We start from the raw sequence: 22,470 nt of genomic DNA on the forward strand, positions 1-22,470 counted from the left end.
CCATATACCTGTAACTTATACAGTAATTTAAACCAATGTTACGTCAAATCAAAAAGGTTAATGCAATATAAAACTGGAACCATCAAAATGCAAATTAAATGAACACTCCCTCTTAACAGAGAAGATTCAAAAACATCCTACAAATACTAGTATTAGCCAAAACAAAACTAAGACTCCATTTTCATATAATAGTAAACTTAGTTACTGACCAGTGACACTACACCGGGGTTCAAGTTCCTCTAAGAAATACTGAGATATTGGGGCCAGAGAGATAGTGCAGTGGGTAGGGAGTTTGCCCATCACACTGCTGACCTGAGTTCAAATCTCATCTGGTCTTCTGAGCACTGCCAGGCATGATCCCTGAGTGCAGAGCCAGGAATAAGCCCCGAACACAGCAGATGCTGGTCCAAAAACCAAAAAAGAAAAAGAAAATAACAGAGACCTAAAGTGTCAGCATCCTTCCACCAACAATTCAAGGTCTCTTTCTATGCACCCACCCACCCCCAATCCCCCACTTTAACACTCTGAAAATTCAGTTTTATGGGCCAATTCTCAGGGTTACCACTATTACTGCTGGCCAACTGTTATTCTCCTACTGTGTTTCTTAATATGAGAGAGATCATTCTATATTTATCTCTCTGTCTCTGACTGACCACTCAGTCTGATTCCTTCTAGTTCCATCCACAGCACAGCAAATGGCATGATCTTGTATTTTCTTATAGTTGTGACATACATAGTTCAGAATGAAATGAAACTGAAATTTACCAAGGTAAATGAAATTAATCCAAGAATTCAGCAGTGATTGTATTTTCTTATAGTTTCTTATTCCTGGCTCTGCACTCAGGGATCATGCCTGGCAGTGCTCAGAAGACCAGATGAGATTTGAACTCAGGTCAGCAGTGTGATATATATGTATATATACATATATTTACACACATATATGTATGTATGTATATATACCAAAGTTTCTTTATTTCCTCATTTGTTCTTGGGCAATAAGATTATTTTTGGAACTTGTCTATTGTGAACAACACTACAGATGAACACAGGAGTGCAAATGGCTTTTGAAATAATATTTTGAGGCCAGCAAAGGGGAGGGGGGACAAGAAGTGGAACTGTTCAGTCATGTGGAAACTCGATTATTAACTTTTTGAGATTTCTTTACTGTTTTCCATAAAGGTTGAACCAACATCCCCACTGACAGTGGTTAAGGGTTTATTTTTCCCTACATCTCATCAACATTGGTTGTTTCTACTTTCTTCTGTGCTCTGTTACAGTATCACTCTAACAGGTTTTTTAAGAAAGGGGGGGGGGGGGAGAAGAGAAAGAAAGAGAAAGAGAAAGTGCCTGCCATAGAGGCAGGCTGAGGAGTTAGGTGTGGCAGGGTAAGCAGGAAGGAAATGCACACTGATGAAGTGATGGATGTTAGAACATTGCATGACAAACCCAATCATGAACAACTTTGCAACTGTATCTCACTGTGATTCAATTTTTAAAATTTTTAAATAATAATAATAAATTAAAAAAAAAAAAAGCAAAGCAGTCTAAACCAAGGCTGAGGAACCAAAGACTAATTCTTTCTGTGAGAATTTATAACTATTATTTTAACAGAAATACTTACAGGGCATATTCGGGAATAGGTAACTTGCTCACATCAAACACGTCTTTAGCCTTCATCAGATATACTGAACGTATGTAGGAGACAAAACACTGTAAAACATTTTAAACATGTGACATACATAGTTCAGAATGAAATGAAACTGAAATTTACCAAGGTAAATGAAATTAATCCAAGAATTCAGCAGTGATAAACCTCAAAATAGCTGCACACATCTCCATTACACAACGTTTTTCTATCTTTGCAGAACTATAATGCTAACAAAGACTTTACATTTGGTTCAATTAAGCCAATTCAACAAAGAAGTATCATCTCAAAAATGCTATTCTAAGGCCAGGGAGATAGCTTAAAGATGTGGCTAGCAGGGAGGAGGCCCCAGGCTTGATCCCTGGTACTAAAGCACCCACCACTCGTTTTTTTTTTTATAAAGCTGTTGTAGCGGGGCTGAGAGACAGTATATAGTGGGTAGGGTGCTTGCCTTGCATGTGGCTGACCCAGGTTCAAAACCCAACATCCTCTATGTTCCCCTGCCAGGAGTGATTCTGAGTGTAGAGACAGGAGTAACACCTGAGCATTGCTGAGTGGGTTCCCAAGACAAAAGAATAAATTAAATAAGAAATGATCTTTTAAAAAATGCCATTGTAGGGACCAGAGTGATAGGATAGCTGGTGGACGGTGGATCACTTACCTTCTATCCCCAGCCCCATTTGGTCCCCTGCCAGCAGTGATCCCTGAGTGTAGAGCCAGGTAAACCCTAAGCACAGCCAGGTGGCCCCATAAAACAAAAACAGCTTTAAAAAAAAAATCTATTCTAGAAGTTAATGCCACTTAATGGTAATAAAGTATTAAGAGGCTTTGGAATAATACGAATAATAGTATGAACTTTATCTTACAAGTTTCTATATTTCTCCAGTTAATGGAAATAGCATCTTTTAGTGTTATAAAAGTTATATGTGAAAATGCATGTAGAATACTTATATTTCAGGCGATATGCCAAGTGCCAAAAAAATTGTTATAAATAATAATAATCATTATAGTACTCAAGGGATAACTTTTCCCAGAAATAAAAGAAAATCTAACTATAATTAAGTGAAGCTTAATAAAATCATAACCAAAAGTTTATTCCCGAAGTTCTCCCTTTTCCATTTTCAAATAATTCTTCATCATTATGATTTCAAGTAATTGTCATTAACTCATAAAATATGTAGGCAATAAAAATGATAAAGCATATCTAAGTATTTTCATTTATTTTTAAATTGTACTTTGTAGAATATATTTAATTCCCATATCTACGTTTTCCTGAACTTCCCATATTATGGCTTAATGCTAATCCTTTTTTCAAACCACTTACACTAATCTTCAAACCATTTTCTCTGTCTCTGCAGGCATGAAAAAGAATGAATAGCTTTAATTCTAAGATCATTCTTCCCCTACAATCACCCACAAGACATCACCTCAGTTGCTTATCATTTTTGTTCTATCTTGACTATAATCAAAAGCCAGAAAATTCTTCTATGAAACGAGATGGCTTGCAGTAGCTGGCAACAAACTTAGCCATTCTGCTAAACCAAGCGTGACATCCAATCAATCACATCATTTATTTCAATGTGCTGTATTATACTCTTTGTTCTGGCAGATTCATGTGTTGTTTCACAAACCTGTAAAGCACCATCCTTCCAATGATTCATATTTACTGATTCATAATTTAATAGCCTCTTGATATATAATGAGCTAGGGCATATCGAATTCACGTCTAGTACTTTCAAATGTGCACCTATTTCTAAAGCTTCTAAAAGAACTGACGCCAAACTTGAAGTATGTATGTTAGACAAAACGTACACACAAACGTTTGCATGCCCAGATATATGCTGAAAATTTCTATGACATAAAAAAGGAAAAAAGTTACAGTCTGCTTCAAGGTTCTTTCAGTAGATTTCAGGTGAAATGTGATTATGTTGCACTACTTGTTAACTAGTTTTTTTTCCTTTGGGTGGGGGAGAACGTGATTTGTTCGGATATTTTGGGGTGATACCAGGGATGCACTTTACCAATGAGCCATATACCCCAGTCCGTACTTCTTTTATTTTGAAATTTATTTCTTCTGATGTATCATGAAGAAATTTATAAATTCAGGTCGGTCACTTAATAGTTATGTGATCATGTAATCTTATCCGTTTTCTTATACCATTGTCTACTCATCTACAATATTTATTAAGTATCACCTATGTCATAGACTCTGGAGAGAATTAACATTACACATAATAAACCATCATAGAACAAAATCATGTCATGACTAAGTGCTTTGTAAATATCAATTATTCAAATTTTAGCTTCTAGCAATAATGTTATTTCAAGCACATTTTAAAAATGTATTCTCTGTTCTTTAAATAAAACCTGAGAGGGTTGGGAATGCCACCCAGTGGTAGGCTACAAGTCTCCCATGTGTCATGACCTGGGCTCAATCCCCAACACCAGCCAAGAAAGAAAAATATTAGGAAAAAACTTCAGGGATATCCAATTTCTGAACCACAACCTAAAAACCTGGCAAAGACATTCTGTTCAGACTTCTCTATTTACTTAGGATTCCCTCTCCCTGCCTCTTATACTTCCTCCCTCCCAATTCATCTATCTGCCAAAATTGAATCCACACTCTGAATAGACTGCAGTCACCAATGATAACTCCATGCAGATGGAGCTATCACTGCTGAGCTGATAACTACAATATAAGTAAAAACTGGTGAAAATGAGAAGCTTCAATAACAGGGACTCAAACAGTTGTCAATTCAATGATAAGACAGCTTGTAAGCGCAATCCAAAATAATTCCACGTCTTCCTTTTCTAAGAATCTACTGTCAGACATGCTAAGAACTAAAAACTGAGTTCAATAAAAGTAACACTTGTGAATTTCCTCATTAAAAAAATTTCTAAGTCCAGAAAAGCGGTTTAGGGGTCCCTGAGTCTTATTTATGGATAAAAATCTCCTTAAGAAAATGTAACCAAAGTTATACGCTTTCTATAAATTTAACCTATATAAACAAAGTACAGGAGTTACTCAAACTATTGAAGAAATCCAAAGTTGGTAGCACTTGGGGGAGAGGGGCAGGGGAAGGGGGGTGATGCAAGGATTCAAACCCAGAAGCCCTATCGCTTAGCCCACCCCACTCCCAAACATTGTTAACTTCGTGAGGTATACTAGACACCAGGTCACTCTGGGCTGAAATCATCCTTGAATTGGTGAGAGGAATATGGACAGGACATATTTCCAGGATATAAGGCAGAATTTTTCAAAATTTAAATACATTAAACTTATTTGAAAATTGGTATTTGAATAGGTAAAATATAAACATGCAACATGGAAGCAGCAAAAAATGGTAAAATGAAACTTCTGCAGGAATCCCATTCGAAGACTTACCCTTTGAGCTCTCTCTTTTAAATCTTGATCTTGAGCTAAAAAGGATTCCAATTTTTTCTGGACATCTATAAGTTTTTCTGGATTGATTCTTAGAAACAAGAAGATAAAGGTTAAAACTAAAACTTCTCAAATTTTGAAACAGAACGTGGTAGAGATTGTCCTCAATTATTACCTTTCAATCTTAAACACCACTTTCATTTTAAATCGTACTAGCACAGATTTAACTCCTTTGTATAATTTGTAGCAAGATTTAGGTAAGAAAAAAACCCTACTTGTTTCCCTAATTTTAGACTCAACCATGTTGTTTCTGAAAAGCGAGGGTAGTGGTAGGTAGTAGTGGATTTTACTTCTGTTTTCAGATATCAAAAGTTTCAAAATACACTTTCACTGAGCAATTATCAACTCACGGCCAATCTTGTCTCTTCTCAAATGTTAACACTACTTCTTCATCTATCCACCCTCCAAATAATCTTTAAGAAAATCAAGTCAAAGCATTAAAAGGGCTGAGAACAAGTGAAAAGGAGATGGTACATGGTTTCACTCATCTGTGGAAGATCAAAAAAAGAAAACAAAGCAAATGAACAAGCCAAACAAAAATGAATTTAGATTCCAACAAGAGAACAGTGGCTCCCCAGGAGCGAAAGGGTGCTGTCCCTCCACCTGCTCCCCCTTGGCGGTTCAGTGGCCAGCATCCACCAGAGGCCATTGGAGAGTCAGGTTTGGGCCTGCAGTGACAAGACATGCGGGGCCTCACGGGATGGAGGTGGAGCCGGCCCTTTCCTCCCCACTCCAACAAGACCCCGAGTCAACGCCCACAAACGGCCTCTCTGGCTCCTGATAAAGCTGCTTAACGGCCATGATCCCAGAGACTCAGGAGCAAATCTCGGAACCCAGTGGCTTTTGGCAGAAATGTGTCTGGCTCGCAGTTGGTTACTGTTGCCGGGCCATTCCAGGGGAGAAAGGGTGCTGTCCCTCCACCTGCTCCCGCTTGGCGGCTCAGTGGTTGCAATCCCCCAGAGGTCACAGGACAGTCAGGTTTGGGCCCTCAGTCGGGGTTGGAGCCAGCCCTTTCCTCCCCGTCCCAACGAGACCCTGAGTTAAGACACCCACTAACAGCCTTTCTGGTTCCTGATCAAGCTGCTTAATGGTCATGATCCAAGAGACTCAGGAACAAATCTCGGAACCCAGCAGGTTTGGGCAGAAATCCCTCAAGATTTAATTGCTAAAATTTCAGAATTTCAAAATCACGTGGCCACTACTGCAGCCACATGACATCATATGTTATTCATAACCAGCAATAGAAAACAAATTGTCTACTGTTGCCTTTTCAGCAGATCTGAGTGTTGGAGTAAAATCCCAAATAATAATGGTGGGTCTGGAGAACACAGGGGATTGCCCTGCCACAGAGGCGGGGGGGGGATGGAGGGATGGGGGTGGGGGGGATATTATCCATGGTGGTGGAAAATGGGCACTGGTGGAGGGATGGGTATCTGATCATTGTATAATCGAAACCCAAGCACAAAAAATAGTAAATCTACAACTGTACCTCATGGTGTTTCACTAATAAAAAAATAAAATTTAAAAAAATAAATGAAAAAAAATAATGGTGGGTCTGGTGTCAAACTATTGAATGTAATCAAAGTAGAGAGAGAGTAATATGGAAATCATCTGCCCCACAGGTAAGGGAGGGTGTGGGATGGGGGTATACTGGGGCTTTAGGTGGTAGAGAATGGGCACTGGTAAAGGTACGGGTGTTTCATTGTATGGCCGAGACTTAAGCCCAAAAGCTTTGTAACTGCTCTCACGGTGATTCAATAAATAAAATTATAAAAAAGTTTTAAGAAAGAAGTAAGGTGGAGCTCGTGCCCAATTCAATCAGCTAATCAGTGGTTGAATAAACAGCAGTACTCCTACATTTAAAAAAAAGAGAAAGAGAGAACAGTAGCTACCGAAAGGATAGGGAATAGAGGGGGTAGAGCTAGAAGTGTCAACTGCAAGGTGGTGGATAGAAATCAGACAGGTGCTTGTGACCACAATTAGCACAAAGTAGACTCCCAACTGGAAACTGTATACTGAAAATGCATAGATATGCAGGAATTACAAGATACAAAATCCAGGGCTGGAGTGACAGCACAGCGGGTAGGGCATTTGCCTTGCACATGGCCAACCCTGGTTCGATTCCCAGCATCCCACATGGTCCCCTGAGCACTGCCAGGAGTAATTCCTGAGTGCAGAACCAGGAAGAACCCCTATGCATTGCCGAGTGTGATCCAAAAAGAAAAAGTATATATATACAAGATTCTAGAAAGTAACAAAATGTTATAAATAAGTGAATAAATACATAGGTTGGGGGACTGTTACACCTGGGGCCAGAGCAATAGAACAGCAAGTAGGGTGGGTAGGGTGCTTGCCTTGCAGGTGGCCAAGTTTGATACCCCATCTGGTTCCCATGTGGTTCCCAAAGCCCCACCAGGAGTGATTCCCGAGCACAGAGCCAGGAGTTAAGCCCTGAGCACCACAAAGTGTGGCAAAAAAATAAAAACAGTTACACTGGAAACTTACAATGTTTTAAACTAAAACAACCTCAATTAACAAATTAAAATCAGGGGCTAGTGAAATGGTACAGGAGCTAAAATACTTTCCTCCCTCAGGACTGACCCAAATCTGATTCCCAACACCACATGGTTCCCTGAACATCATCAGGCGTGACTCCGGAGCACAGAGCCACTATTTGGCCCTGAGTAACAATGAGTACTCCATCTTCCCATGCCCACCTCACCACCCAAAAAAGAAAATAAAAATCAGGGCCAGGAGGAGACTACAGAGATTAGGACATACGTCCTGCTAGCAGCCGATCTTGGTTAAATCCCTGGTACCATTTGCCCCTAAGCATATCTGGGGGCTGTGGAGACACCCAAGCAATGAAACAGCACGGCTGGCTGAGAATCACCAGGCTCTGAGCACCACCTGAAAGATTCCCCCTTAAAAAAGAAAGAAAAGTCTGTAAATTCTTACAGAAAATAAAGGGGGAGGGCAGAGACAGAAACAGCAGAGGAAGAAGAAATAAAAACCCGGATGGCAGGGGAAAACAGCATTACTCTTCTTTTCCTAAGAGACCAGTAACACCTCAAAATGTCCTTACTTGATTTCCTTCACAGGTACTTTCCTCTGGAGAAGCTGGTGTACCATCCCTTTCTCCTCTGAAGGAAGCAAAATTAATAAAGCTTCACCACCTTCTTTGTACCTAAACAAAAAGAGCAAAACACCATCAACACAATCTCCATTCTAGAGTTTAGTAGCTTGAAGAACAGATAATATGAAAGCAAGTTCAACTAATTAGTCTTTCTTAGGAATACCTTTTCATCTTCTTTGACAAAAGACAACCAAGGCTCTGAACACCTGATACAAAATTTTATCACTAGTTATACTTCCTAGGGACTTTAGACCCCACCAAAATAGGAGAGCTGGATCCTAAGGAACAAATTTTAAAATGTCTTTAATACCTCACTACCTACAGCAAGAGGAAAGCTTCTCATTCAAGTCACTAAAAACTGTAATGCAATTGTTCATTTAATCACCATGGGATCCACAACACTGAGGAAATTAAATCAAGTCTTGTCATACATAGTCCAGAAGTGTCAGTTGCAAATAAAGAACCGGGGCGGGTGAGGGAGGTGGTGGTGGGTAGGGCACTCGTCTTGCAATAACTTGACCCCGGCTTGATGCCCGGCACTCCAGATGATCCCCTAAGCCCCACCAAGAGTGATCTCTGAGAGTACTGTGGGGGGTGAAAAAAAAAAAAAGAGTGATCCCTGAGCTCGGAGTCAGGAGTAAGTCCTGAGCACTGCTGAGTATGGTCAAAAGAACAACAAAAAAAGGACCTTACTTGCTGTGGAGAGGAGAGGAGACTGTTCCAACCAGAGGCTGACGCCAACCCATTTATCTCACAGAGTAAAATCCTCCTTCATGCATCATTCATCATCAGGAATTTGTACTCTCGGGTCTGAGAAGCTGCTCAACAGGCTGAGTGCATGCTTTGCATGTAGGTCAGCCAGGTTCACACCTCAGCACTGAATGAGCACAGGGCTAGAGATAACCCCTGAGCAACACCAATATCGCCCAGAACCACAAACAACAGAAATCTGCACAGGCCACAATAAGCCCGCTCTTCACTCAGGCAAACTGTCCTATTAGCATACAGACTGCCCTGATATCTAAGGGTTAGCTGTTTTCTGCAAGCAGTAAGACAACAGAATTTGGTATCTGTGGAAATTTTCTAAAGTAACAGAAGTTAAAGTCATCTCAAAGCACTCTCATCAAGGTTTTTGCTCTAAAAATATAATGATGGGCTCAGAAGCTAGCTAAAGTGATAGAACAAGCCTAGCATGTACAAAGCCCCGAGGCTGATACCACACTCTCTGCTCCCCACACCCAATTTAATTGACCCCTAGACACTCTCCAAAGTGATGCTCATAAGAAAAAAAAAATCTTAAAAATATGCATCTATTAGGGACGAAAAACAAAATTTTAAGTAGTTCATGTGGGGGTGGTTCTCTCAAGCAGTACTCAGAAGACCTGAGGGCCACTCCTTGTGGTACTGAGTTCACCAACCTGTCAATCAAATCCAGGTCCTCCACACATGAGGCCTGAGCCCCAGTCCTTAGAGCTATCACCCCAGTTCCTTTAATAAATTTAGGGCCATTTCCAGGGGTGATCAGGGCCATATAGAAGTGCTGGGTAGGGGATGGCATGCAATGCCGGGGGTCAAACTTAGGACCTCACACATACTAGGCATGTTGTCTATCATTTGCATATCCCTGGTCCTGGCAGGGAAAATTATTATACTTAACCAAATAAACTATGCACCGAGAAAAACTGTGCCAGCATAAGCTAACAGAAGGAAACAAGAGATGAATACTAGTCTCCGGTGATCTAGCAATGCAACTGACTAAAACAGAGAAGCAGGGGATCCAAAAGAACAGACCCAGATAGTAAATTGGCAATGTCAAAGAACAGTCACAGGTAATAAGTGCCTATGAACAGAGAGTGAGAGGACTGCTCAAGGTTAGCTAGGGGAAACATGTTATAGCAGATAGAACTTTGAAGTGGGCTTAAAAATGGATGGAAAGAAAATAGTTGAGGTACTGTAAAGAGGGAGGAAGGAGAAAGAAATGGATGCCAAAAAATACAAGGTGAGGGGCTGGAGCGATAGCACAGCGGGTGGGGCGTTTGCCTTGCACACGGCTGACCCGGGTTCGATTCCCAGCATCCCATATGTCCCCCGAGCACCACCAGGAGTGATTCCTGAGTGCATGAGCCAGGAGTAACCCCTGTACATTGCCGGGTGTGACCCAAAGAGCAAAAAAAGAAAAAAGAAAATACAAGGTGAACTTAAGAGTCTACAAAGAAAGGATACACTCAGCCAAAATGGGTAGAGAAGATGCCTCTGGCTTCAATGTCTTAGAAAGTTAAAAAATACAGAAAGAAAAAAAAAAAGAAACAAAATGGGTACAGAAGGGAAAAGTCAGGAGGATTCCTAGAAAGGGACAGTAGGATCTGGTTTTGAAGGAATTTGGATGCCTCTACATAGAGATTCAATACAGTGTAGAATTATTTTCTCACCAAACGGTGGAACAAAAAACTGTTTTGGGGACCAGGGACATGGCTCAAATTGTAAAGCACATGCCTTACAAGTGTGAAATCCGAGGTCTGACCCCAGGACATGGTCTTTGGAGCACTGCCAAGTATATAACCCTAGTGGCCTGAGGACAACAGTAGCTCCACACAAACAACAGCAACAACGAACATAACTTTTTGCTTTGTACTGTAATAAAAAAGACTAAAGGGCAATTTTTATCTTCCTTGTTCATTCCATACCTTCACTCCTACATTAGGTGAAACTCCTAGTGTAATACCATTACAAAAGTATGTATATCTGCATATATATTATACACATATTTGTATTGCATGTATATGCATATCTTCATGTGTAAGAGAAAAGCATGAAATAAAAACCATCAAATGAGACACCAAAGCAATAGTACAGAGTAGGGCACTTGCTTTGAACATGGCTGACCCAGCACCCCAAATGGTCCCTCAGTGATTCCTAAGCACAGAGCCAGGAGTAAGGGACCACTGTGCCAAAGCACTTACCAAAAAGCCTTCAGAACAGCCAGACCTGGGTGAAATTAAAGTTTATTCCATGCAGGCCAAAGAGGAGTTATTAGAACAGGGGGAGATGAATGGCTGAAGGATAAGAAATCCTTTTCACTTCACTTCAACTGTTCCCAAATGCAGAAATAGAAAGATGCCGAAAACAGGCTCCAAGTCTGCAGAGGGTCAGAACCATAAAAATGGCAGCACCCTCTGACAGTCTCTGATCTTCAGATTAAGGAGCAAGAGTTTTAAGCCTGTCATCTACCTCAATCTGATTTGCCTGTTCATGCACTCCCGAGAGTACTAGGGCAAAGGAATCATGACTACTACTACAAATGGGTGAATCCCAATCTCAAAGGGGGAGGGGGGAACACTGTAACAGAATTACATAGATACACAGCGAAGCTGTACAAGATTAGAACAGACTCCAGTATTAAAATTTAGAAGAAAAAGATCCCTAAAGGCAAAGAGGAGGGAGGGGAAGAAGCTCAAAGTCAACTGGCCAGCCAGCAAGCCTCCCCTGAAATCATCACAGACCGTCTACCTTTCTTCCATCACGCACATCTGTTCCCAGAAACAACGTAAAGCACAGATTATCTCCCACACAGCAACACCCAAAAATTTCCAGGAAGCTAAAAAATGTGGCATAAGCACACCTCAGTTTTTTAATGCTTACAAGAATAGCCTATTTCCCCAGAACTACTTTTTGAAACTACTAGTTTCAAAAAAATATCCCAGCCTGAGGCTAAGTAAATGGATACAGAGAAATAAATATTCTCCTTAAGATCTACATTCTAAAACTCCATATATTTAGACCAAATATTTTAAGAGGTACCGTAGGCACCACATAAAAAGCCCTGCATCTGAAACACAACAAAACGTCACATTTCACGATCAGCACAAATACCATGCTGAATTTACATAGTTCTTTGGAATTTATAAAGACCTTCATTTTTTATGCTCATTTGTCGATCTTAAGAAGCAAGCGACCAGGAACCAGAGTACAGGAGGTTAGGCGTTTGCCTTGTATGCAGCTGACTCTGGTTTGATTCCCAGAAGCACATATGCTCCCCCAAGTTCTGCCGGGAGTGATCTCTGAGCACAGAGGCAGGATTAAGCCCTGAGCAGTCAGGTGTGGCCCAAAAATCAAAGAGCAAGCAACCAGTACAGGAAAAAAGAAATAATAATAATAATAATAATAATAATAATAATAATAAAAATAATAATGATGTTCCTGAAAAGCCAAGAAGTTGACCTTAAAAAAAAAATCAATGATCACTTCCTTAAAAACCTGTCAACTTCCAATTGACTGGATTCCACCACCCCCCCCCCCCAACTATACTGGGATTCCTTCCAGAAATAAGGTTCTTGCATCAACTGATAATGATTTTCTAACAGATATCAGGAAGCTTATCACTATATCCAATATAGCTCACTTGCATTTCTGGCTAAAACAGGAGATGCAGACCATTAGCTTCTGGGTTCCAGTATTAATTCTTCCACCAAAATAACCTTCTTCCACTGAAATACGGCAGATGAAGGAAAGAAAGCCTGCTATTCTGGCAACTTGCCTTCTACCCAAAGATGCATTAATCCTCAACTACTCCAAGATTCCTCAACACCAGCTTTAATCCAGTTGAGTCTGCAGAAGTCCCTGACCCCAACTACTGCTGCAGTATACTGGCAGTACCCATGACTTTGTTCAGGCCTGTTCTCTCATCCAACTCTGCAGGTAAGGTAATAAAATGTTTATAGAAGAATATGCTGGATAATTCCACTTTTTAATGTAAAAAAATACTTATGGAACAAATATTTTCTAGGTGAAGGATGTCACTCAGAGGTAGAGCACAAGTCTCATAAATTTCAGACTCCAGACTCATTTCTTCAGAAAGAAAAAAAAGTCTTCTAGGTGGTGGTGGGTTTGGGTAGCTTTTGATTTGCCATTGTTTAAAATAATGTGACTAAGCATTGTCTTTGTAATGAAACAAGTTATTAAAAATAGGCAGTACTATATACACCACTAGCACCCAACTCAACAGAGCTGGGTATAGCCCAAATCACCGCCAGGGGTGGTCCCTATTTATTAAAAAAAAAAAAAAGATAAAATATCCATCTTTTCTATCACTCACTATCATAGTACTACCAATATTGTAATGCCTTATCTTGACTACTAAGCTTAAGACATGAATTTGCCTTTTGTAACTCATATGCATCATTCATCCCTAGAGACTGAGATCTATGGGTAAATAAATGCTTACAAACCAGTAGAAATTATATATTTGGGCAAAAATATTGGATCCAGAGTCAAACAAATTTCAAGTTTGAGTTGTATGATTAAATAGTTTCACGGCCTTGATAATGAGTTAGTTTCACACTGTATTATAATATTTATAAATGATACTATTTAAATCAGATGGTCTAAGAGGTCACCAGAGGGCATAAAACTATCGCTATGACTTGAATAGTTGTTCACAATCCAAATATTTGAAAGGGGCGGAAAAGGGGAGAGAACTCTTAGTCACAGTCTGCTTTCCAAGGTCCTTTTTTCCCCTCCCTGCACTGCCTATTCTCCCAAGATCTGAGCCCTACCTGGGGCCACTCAGCCTCATAATCCCTGTCACTGTGTGAGAGAACATTTAGCCTTGCAGACACAGACAACAAAGAGGAATCAGAGTCCATCTGTTCTATTCCTTCTGCACCACACAGAACACAGCCTTATTCCAGGAAGAAGGAGCACTTCGACCTACAAAGTATCTCAAAATCTCTAGCACTAGATTTTTTTTTAAAGAAAGTGATTCTATATTCTGGGAAAAACAAGTCTTCTGCAGCCTAAGATCTTGGAAACAGAGCAAGATTACCATGATAGACAGTTTAACAAGTGAAGTTCACTCTGAAGTAGAAAGAAACCAAGTTGGTTAAAGTAGACTTTCACAAAGCTTCTAGCAAACTGATTAAGGAAAATGACTTACGGAGTTCACAGAGAAAGGGTGAAACCACTGAATTTACAAATCTGTCTCTAGAATTTGAAAAGACTAAATTTATACTAGATTAGGAACAGTTAGAAACTGCATATAAAGAAGGGCTGATACTACCTTTGATTCTACTTCCAAGGCACTACTACAAATTAGATATGGTTAATCCCATTTTGCAGGAGGGAAAAAAATGAGGTTTAGATTAAGTACTATTTCAAGGGTACGCAGCCAGGTGACAGATCCAAATCCAAACCTAGGTTGCTTTTGGTGTTGTTTACTTTCCTTAGGGGTTAGTACTCCGCAGTGCTTGGGGGTTCTGGGATCACTCCCAGAGGGGCTCAGACCTGGCAGTGTGATGCTCGGGACCATCAGTCTGTATCTAGCATGATAGCATGCGAAAGATTGAATTCAGAAACTCACACAAATTAGGAATATGTACTTGAGCCGCATCTCTGGCCCCACAAGGTTTTTTGTTTTTTGGGTTTTTTGGTGTGTTTTTTTTTTTTTTTTTTTTTGCTTTTTGGGTCACACTTGGCAATGCACAGGGGTTATTTCCTGGCTTTGTACTCAGGAATTACTCCTGGCGGTGCTCAGGGGACCATATGAGATGCCGGGAATCGAACCCGGGTTGGCCGCGTGCAAGGCAAACGCCCTACCAGCTGTACTATCACTCCAGCCCCCCACCAAGGTTTTTAATTTTTAAAGGCTTTGATCAACTATAGGAGAGTCATCTTTCAAAATCCAAAGAAAAGATAATATACGTAATATCACTGTCACTGTCCTCCCATTGTTCATCGATTTGCTCGAGCGGGCCCAGTAACGTCTCCATTGTGAGACGTGTTGTTACTGTGTTTGGCATATCGAATAAATCACGGGTAGCTTGCCAGGCTTTGCCGTACGGGCGAGATACTCTCGGTAGCTTGCCGGGCTCTCTGAGAGGGGCAGAGGAATCGAACCTGGGCTGGCCAGGTCGGCCACATGCAAGGCCCTACCCACTATGCGATCGCTCCTGCCCATATATAATATTTAATTGTATATTTATTATATACAATATATAATATATACATGTACATACATATATATTACATGTATGTACGTATGTATGTATCTAATACACACACATACACACTAGTTTATCGCCATAGCCACAGATGGCAGCAATTTAAAATGAAGATATCTCCCTTCCTCCTTCAAGTACCTGGATCTCAGGCATTCTAGAAGTCCTGTATGGAAACAGCAACCATGGTACTTCTCTAGAAACAGCTTGTTTGGGGAACACTATAAAAACCATGCAATGGTATGAAAGCTTGAGTAAAAATCCCAATCCGGGAACTTAGTGAATGATCTTGAACACCTCTTACCTCATCATCTCTGAGCAAATTTCCTTCTTACAAGGCTGTTACAAAAGCTACATGAGTTTATTTATTTGCTTACTAGCTTTTTATTATTAGGAAGGAAATGTCTAAATCAAAACCTATTCCTTTCCTGGGAAGCTGGGGAAGGGTAGGAAGAGGCTCCTCGAGCTAAAAGGAAAGACAATCCAATCTCCTTTATTTGGAGTAAAAGGAAGTAGGCATCACACCTACTTCCTTTTACTCCAAATCATTCTCAGGGTTTATTTCTGCCAGAACTCGAGGAACCGTATGGAATGCCAGGGATGCATGTCAGGTAAATGTCCTATCCACTGTACTATAAGTTGGCCCCAAATCTCCTTATAAAGATAAGAGACAGAGCCCCTAGGAAACCACACAGTATCTATTCAAATGAGAGTCCTTACCTACAAAATGCTGTTACTGGAAGGGACCAAGTTTATCCACAGGAAAGGGAATCAAGTCACCAGCCTCAGCAATCAGTCTTGTAAACTGAGCTTATCAAGTGAGTAAAGGATACATCGGAAGCTATTTAGAGCTCTGAGGTCAGTGTGGACGGAGCACACCCTGACGTCCCAAGAATGGACCTGTGGAAGTATCAGACCTCTTCTGCTTCACTTACACCTCAAAATTATCTTTATCCTTGCAATTCTCAGGAAAGCTGGATCCCCTTGATATTCTTAGTAAAGCTGGCTATTACTCTGGTAAGCAGTTTTTATAAGCACTAAAAAGGGTCTCTGGCATTTACACCCTACACACACACCCATCTCATACGCACCCCTTATTTTTGTTACCCCCTAGGATTACTGAGAAAATGTAGGTCACATGCGAGAGCTCACTCTCCTTTCACGTCCCATTGGCTCTGGGAGAACAGCTGCCTGTGGAAAGGAATTCAGAGACACTTCTGGCCAATGCCACATGAGGAAATGGATCCTAGCCATGGTAGGTGATGGTGAGCTTGGAATGGAAATCCAGCCACCCATACTGTAGTCACAGGAAACCTTGACTGCACCCTGTGAGAAATCAAGAGTCAGAGAATCCTGCAAGAGCATTTTTCTGCCCAAAAACATGAAATAATGGTCCTTGCTTCAAGTCATTAAACTGAGTGACTCATTAAACAACAACAGACAAGATTTTTAGGATTTGATTCACGCAACTGATTTAAGGATCTGTGCTCATGTCAAGTGTTTACAGAGTACCACATCCTATTCTGAGCGCTCTGGTCTTTCAATTACGTAGATTACACCTTGTTCCCACGAAAGTTTACATTCTAATGAGGAAAAAGAAGCAAATATAATAAGCAAATGCTCTATTACATTTGAAGATACTGTATTCTATGAGAAATGAAAACTAGGCAACTTAAGGAGCAATGGTTGTGAGGGTAAAAAAAATAAAAATAATCATGTAGATACTGAAAGAAAAAGCATTCCTGCTGAAGGAAGAGAGAAAACCAAGTAAAGAGTAATTAATCAGAAACAGGTTGGGCGTCGGGAAGAGGTGGACAGGATCAGGACATCACTGGTTTTTATTCCGGTGAAGAGAAGGCACTGGAGGAGTGACCTGACCTGACTCATCCTTTAAAACTCATCACGCTGCCGGACTATGAAGAGCAAGCAACAGGAGCACAAGTGGAGGTGCTGAAAAATGGTCACCCCCTTCAAAATATCAGCCCCTATCCACCTCTATCCCCATTACTGTCAGATCTAGCTCAGCCAGTCATGCTTCTTGATGCAAATAAAGGATTGCTTTTACGTTACTAGAGCTTTAAATTTCATGTAGCAACAGACAAAGGCCTTGGTGGGGAAGGTCAAGGAAGGCAAGACCCAACCTTTATGCAGAAGAGCAGACAGCTGATAGGGTCTCAAGGAAATCTAAGCTAGAGGAACAATTTACTAGCGAACACTGCTCCATACCTAAGACACACAGAAAGCCTCCATAAACGAATGTGCATGAATTGTCTTTTCCTGGTTTCAATTTGCAAACCAATTAAAGAGACAATTTTAAAACTTCTCATTTTCTATTGCATAAATACCCGTATTTTCCACAAACCAACAATGAACTCTTCACAAGTTATCACATTAGAAATTTTAACTACTTTCCAGCTGCTTGTTGTTGACAGAAACTGAAACCAGTGAGCACACAACGCAAAGAACTGGCCTCTGCTACCCCCTAGTGGAATCACAACATGCTACCTAAGTCATTTCCAGATGCGCCAAAAATGCAAACAAAGCTGCGTTGGAATACTGCTGGAATTTTTACTATTACTTTTGAGAAACAACAGTGTATGTGTATGCCTACCCATCACTCAACACACACACACACACACACACACACACACACACACACATCTTCCCTAGCCCACTTGTCTCTAGAAATTTTGTAAAACAGGACATAGAAGGCTAAAGAAAATCAAAGGCAACTTCAACTACTGAAACAGGTGAACATTTTAAAAAGGCGAGTATTTTAAACAGGTGAATAAATTAAAACAGCAAATTTTACATTCAAATCAACCAGTATCTACATTATCCTTTATTTTTATGTAGCTAAAACAGAAGGAAAAATCAAACTAAGTTTCCCAAATCTTCACTATTTTGCACTGAATTAATTTCTCTATATTCATGTGTTATAGTTCAGTTTCAAATGCAAACACTATCTGGCAACCTGGCTTTAATTACAGCATACACACAAGGTTTTAATTAGCTTTAAATTTAATTTAGTCTTTATTCAATTCAATTATCCATCTCATGGCCCACAAAACTTTCTAATTATCTCTAAGCCCATTAATGGCAACTTTTAAATTGCATTTTGGTGATTTTTTTTTATTAAACTGCCAAAGAAAATAAGCAGTATAAATCCTAAACCTTTCTACTGACTATACATTTAAAACTGTCGATTCAAAATGTTTTTAGTTGATGATGAAGGGAAAATCAGACTTGTACTTTGAAAATTAATGACCGCATTACAAGTTGCAATATAATGGTTTTTCAAATTAGTTCGTGCTCTTCAAACACAATCAGTTGTGATATAAATCTACCTCTCTTCATCTCCACAGTTACCAAGAACAATTTAATATTCACCAGGACATGTTCAACTACATGAAAATTCTAACAACTCATCTAAGAACGCTGAAGTATTCCGCCATCATGGACCTATTCCCAATGCAGTGAGATGTCCGATTATCTCCATTCAGGAAGAATGATTTTTAAAACTGGTACATATATTCTATAAAGAAACTAACATATCAATACTACTGGCATGTCCAAAATCTCTCTGGCCCTGGTCCAGTTTGCTAATGAAAGACCATTCAATCTTGGTCAAAAGGTTGGACCATTTCCAACCTTATCAATCCAGCAGCCAATAGGGTTAAAAAATGCTAATGTGCACACAAATGTAGGTGCCAATTCACACATTCTATCCAGTTACTGAAGAGAAGCAAAGAGTGGGCAACATTCATGCCTCCGGCCATCAGTGGTATCTGTGAAGATCCCACTTTATATAAAAAATGATCTGAACATGTATCTGGCATGAAGGTGTGCATGTATCTTTTTATAAGTGTGAAACACAGTTGCTACAAAAATTTTTGTTTGTTTTTTGGGTCAGCGATGCTCAGGGGTTACTCCTGGCGGTGCCTGGGGGACCACACGGGATATTGGTGATCAAACCCAGGTGGGACCCATGCAGGGCAAGCACCCTATCCACTGTACTCTCTCTCCAATGAGCAATGTAGTTGCTCATTCTATCCATGTCCTATTTGCTCAGATCTCACCAGAAATCAGTTTCTAAGGTTTGAATACACAATGGGAGCATACATAGTACCAACAGAACCCAGTTCTTATGCTCAAACTGTAATTGAAAAAGAAAAAGATTTTAAAAAAAACTTACTTTGGGGCCCAGAGAGATAGCTTAACAGGCGGGAGTACATGCTTCACACACAAGAGATCCAGGTTCAAACCCAGCACCACGTTTCCTGAGCGCCACATGGAGCTTTTCCCCAAACACAGAGTCTGGAATAGCCCCTGAGCACCCTCACGTGAGAGACCCAAAAACAAAAACAAACAAACCAAAAAACCCTTAGAGTCCTTTCAAAGAAAAAGAAATTTTTTGGTTTTGGACCACACACAGAGGTGTTCAGGGTATACTCCTAGCTTTGTGCCCAGGGATCACTGTAAGCTGGGCATAGGGTACCAGGATCAGACCAGGTCAGTCAGGTGCAAAGAAAGCACCTTATGCGCTGTATTATACCTCCAACCCCCAAATTCCGCGTTTGTTTTTGTTTTGCAGCTACACATAGTGTTCTGGGGTTACTCCTGGCTCTACCCCCAGGGATCACTTCTGAGGAAGATCTGGCTCAGGGGACCATAATGTATGCTGGGGACTGACCTCAGTGGGCTGCGCCCTATGGGTGGTACTATCAAATCACTATTGTAATTTCTTCTGTCATGCGGATCATGCTGGTTCTGCATTTAATTAAAATAAATACATTTTTATTATAGCCCACATTTAAGGCCCAAGGTTAAATCTGAGAAAATCAAAAACTGTTTAAATATCCAGTAAGTAGGAAAGGAAAGCTTCACTTCTTGTAAGACTACAGAAATATATGAGAAACCCTTCTTCATCTTCAGCTGAAACAACAAATTCAGCAGGTACAAGGTTTTCTTTAAAACTACATCAGAGAACTATGAATATAAAGCAACATAAAAGAACTAAATGCCGAAGGGACTTCCTACAAATCACCAGGGAGAGAGGACACTGTCGTGCTTTCATACATGAGCTATCAGGAATTAAATGTAAATGGAAAACCAAGCCTGCTCTACAATGCCGGTCTTTGCTTGAATAAGGATTTAAATCCTGGGTTTAAAGATGCTGACATTAGTGGGAACTGATTAGCAAAGTTAGTGGCTAAAATTAGTCCAAGTAGACCTCGAGTTGATGTCGCATTCATCAATGTCTCAATTGTAAACAACTGTCTAGCTGACAGTCATATTATAAACACCCAAATTTTGATGAGAAAGAAAATGTAAAGACAAAAATACAATTGCCCTGTGGCTAATCATAATTATTCATAACCCTATTTTTACTATGTAGGTTGTTTCCAATTTTTCTTTAATTGTTGAGGGGGCTACTTCTGATTGTGCTTGGATGCTACATCCCATGGGTAGGGAATGCAGTGCCAGGACAAGCTCAGGACTGTGCACACACAAGGCATACATACGCTCTACCACCGGACCACACCCCGAATCCCCGTTTCAAATTTTTAATCATTATAAAGTAAGAACGATGAATCTCTTTCATCTTTATTATTTTAAGGAATTAAACTAAGTATTGTTTTAGTAATTAAAAAAAGCATGGTGCTGGAATAAAGACAGACACTCAGATCAACGGAATAGGGTTGAATATGCTAAGACAAAGCCTCAGGTATATGAACAGTTAACCTTCAATAAAGAAAGCATATGAAGTGGAGCAAGGAAAACCTCTTGAACAAGTGCAGTGGTGCTGGGAAAACTTGTCAGGTGCATGAACTCACACCTCTTTCTAACACCGTGCGCAAAAGGCAAATCAAAATGGATTGAAGATCTGAATTCATAAGGTACAGAAAGGAAACCACAGGCAGCATGCTTCATGACATTGAAGCTAAAGACATCACCAAGGACGAAACATCACTGACCAGGCAAGTAGAAGCAAAGATAAACAAATGGGGCATTAAATTAAGAAGTTTCTGCACCACAAAGGAAATAATGAACAGGATACAAAATCAACCCCTAGAATGGGAAGAATTATTTATCCAATAAGGGGTTAGTATCAGAGATATATAAGGCACTGGTAGAACTTGACAAGAAAAAGAATTCAACCCTATCAAAAAATGGGGAGAAGAGATGAACAAAAACTTTCTCAAACACAAATGGCCTAAAGATATATAAAAAATGGTCTGCATTACTAATCAGGAGGTAGACGCAAATAAAAACAACAATGAAATAACATCATGTCACAGAGACTGGTGCACATCAAAAAGAACCACCACCACCAGCGCTGGCACGGATGCAGGCAGGGAGAAAGGCACTCTCATTCAATGCTTGTGGAAATGTCAACAGGCCCAGCCTTTTCTAAAAAAACAATATGGACACTCCTAAAAAATTTAGGAATTTGAGCTTCCATTTGATCCAGCAACCCTACTTCTTGGAATATATACAAAGGGCACAAAACAAAATGGAGAAGAGACATTGGCACCCCCATGTTTCTAGCAGCATTACCCACAATAGCCAAAATCTGGAAATAGACTGGAGCAATTGCAGAGCGGGTAGGACGTTCGCCTTGCACGCAGTTGACTCGGGTTCGATTCCGAGCATTCCATATGCCCCCCCCCCCAGCACCACGAGGGGTAATTCCTGAGTGCAGAGTCACGAGTAACCCCTGTGCATCGCCGGGTGTGACCCAAAAAGCAAAATCTGGAAACAACCCGAGTGTCCAAGAATAGATGACTGGATAAATAAACTATATATATACACAGTGGAATTTTACTTAGTCATAAGAAAAGACAAAGTCATGAAATTTGCTGCTACATGGAGGGAACTGGAGAGTATCATGCTGAGTGAAGTTAGTCAGAGGTAGAGAGACTGACACAGAATGATCCCTCTCATGTGTAGGATATAAAGAGACATACTGGTGAAATGATGAATGCCCAAAGGCTATGGAAACCAACAACATGACAACTGGCAATCAGTAGGTAACATGCCACTTGTGGGAGTGCTGGGGAATAGGACAGAATAACATCTATGGTGGACGGAAGCATTCAACTTGGAGGAGGTGGTGTTGAAAGGGTAAAGTGTTATGTAAGAAACCCTATAAACAATAGTATTGCAAATCACTATGCAAAAACAAATTTCTTTGAAGTGCCTCTCCTAGAAATAGACTGGTGGGTGGGAGGCAAGTACAAGGAAGGGTAGA

At 40.3% G+C, this 22,470-nt stretch overlaps 1 protein-coding gene across 1 annotated transcript in view; it reads right to left on the reverse strand.

Annotated features, from left to right (window-relative positions):
• DDX10 (DEAD-box helicase 10) overlaps positions 1-22,470 on the reverse strand; it is a 253,550-nt gene that overhangs the window by 208,799 nt on the left and 22,281 nt on the right. Inside the window, exons 10-12 of the mRNA XM_056107531.1 lie at positions 8,173-8,274; positions 5,031-5,118; positions 1,622-1,710 (exon numbers count right to left, since the gene is read on the reverse strand). Coding sequence (XP_055963506.1) covers positions 1,622-1,710; positions 5,031-5,118; positions 8,173-8,274 — 279 coding nt within the window. The remainder of the gene's footprint in view (positions 1-1,621; positions 1,711-5,030; positions 5,119-8,172; positions 8,275-22,470) is intronic.

The sequence above is a fragment of the Sorex fumeus genome, unplaced genomic scaffold, assembly GCF_029834395.1.
Source record: "Sorex fumeus unplaced genomic scaffold, SorFum_2.1 ptg000169l, whole genome shotgun sequence".
In the NCBI taxonomy this organism is placed as follows: domain Eukaryota; kingdom Metazoa; phylum Chordata; class Mammalia; order Eulipotyphla; family Soricidae; genus Sorex; species Sorex fumeus.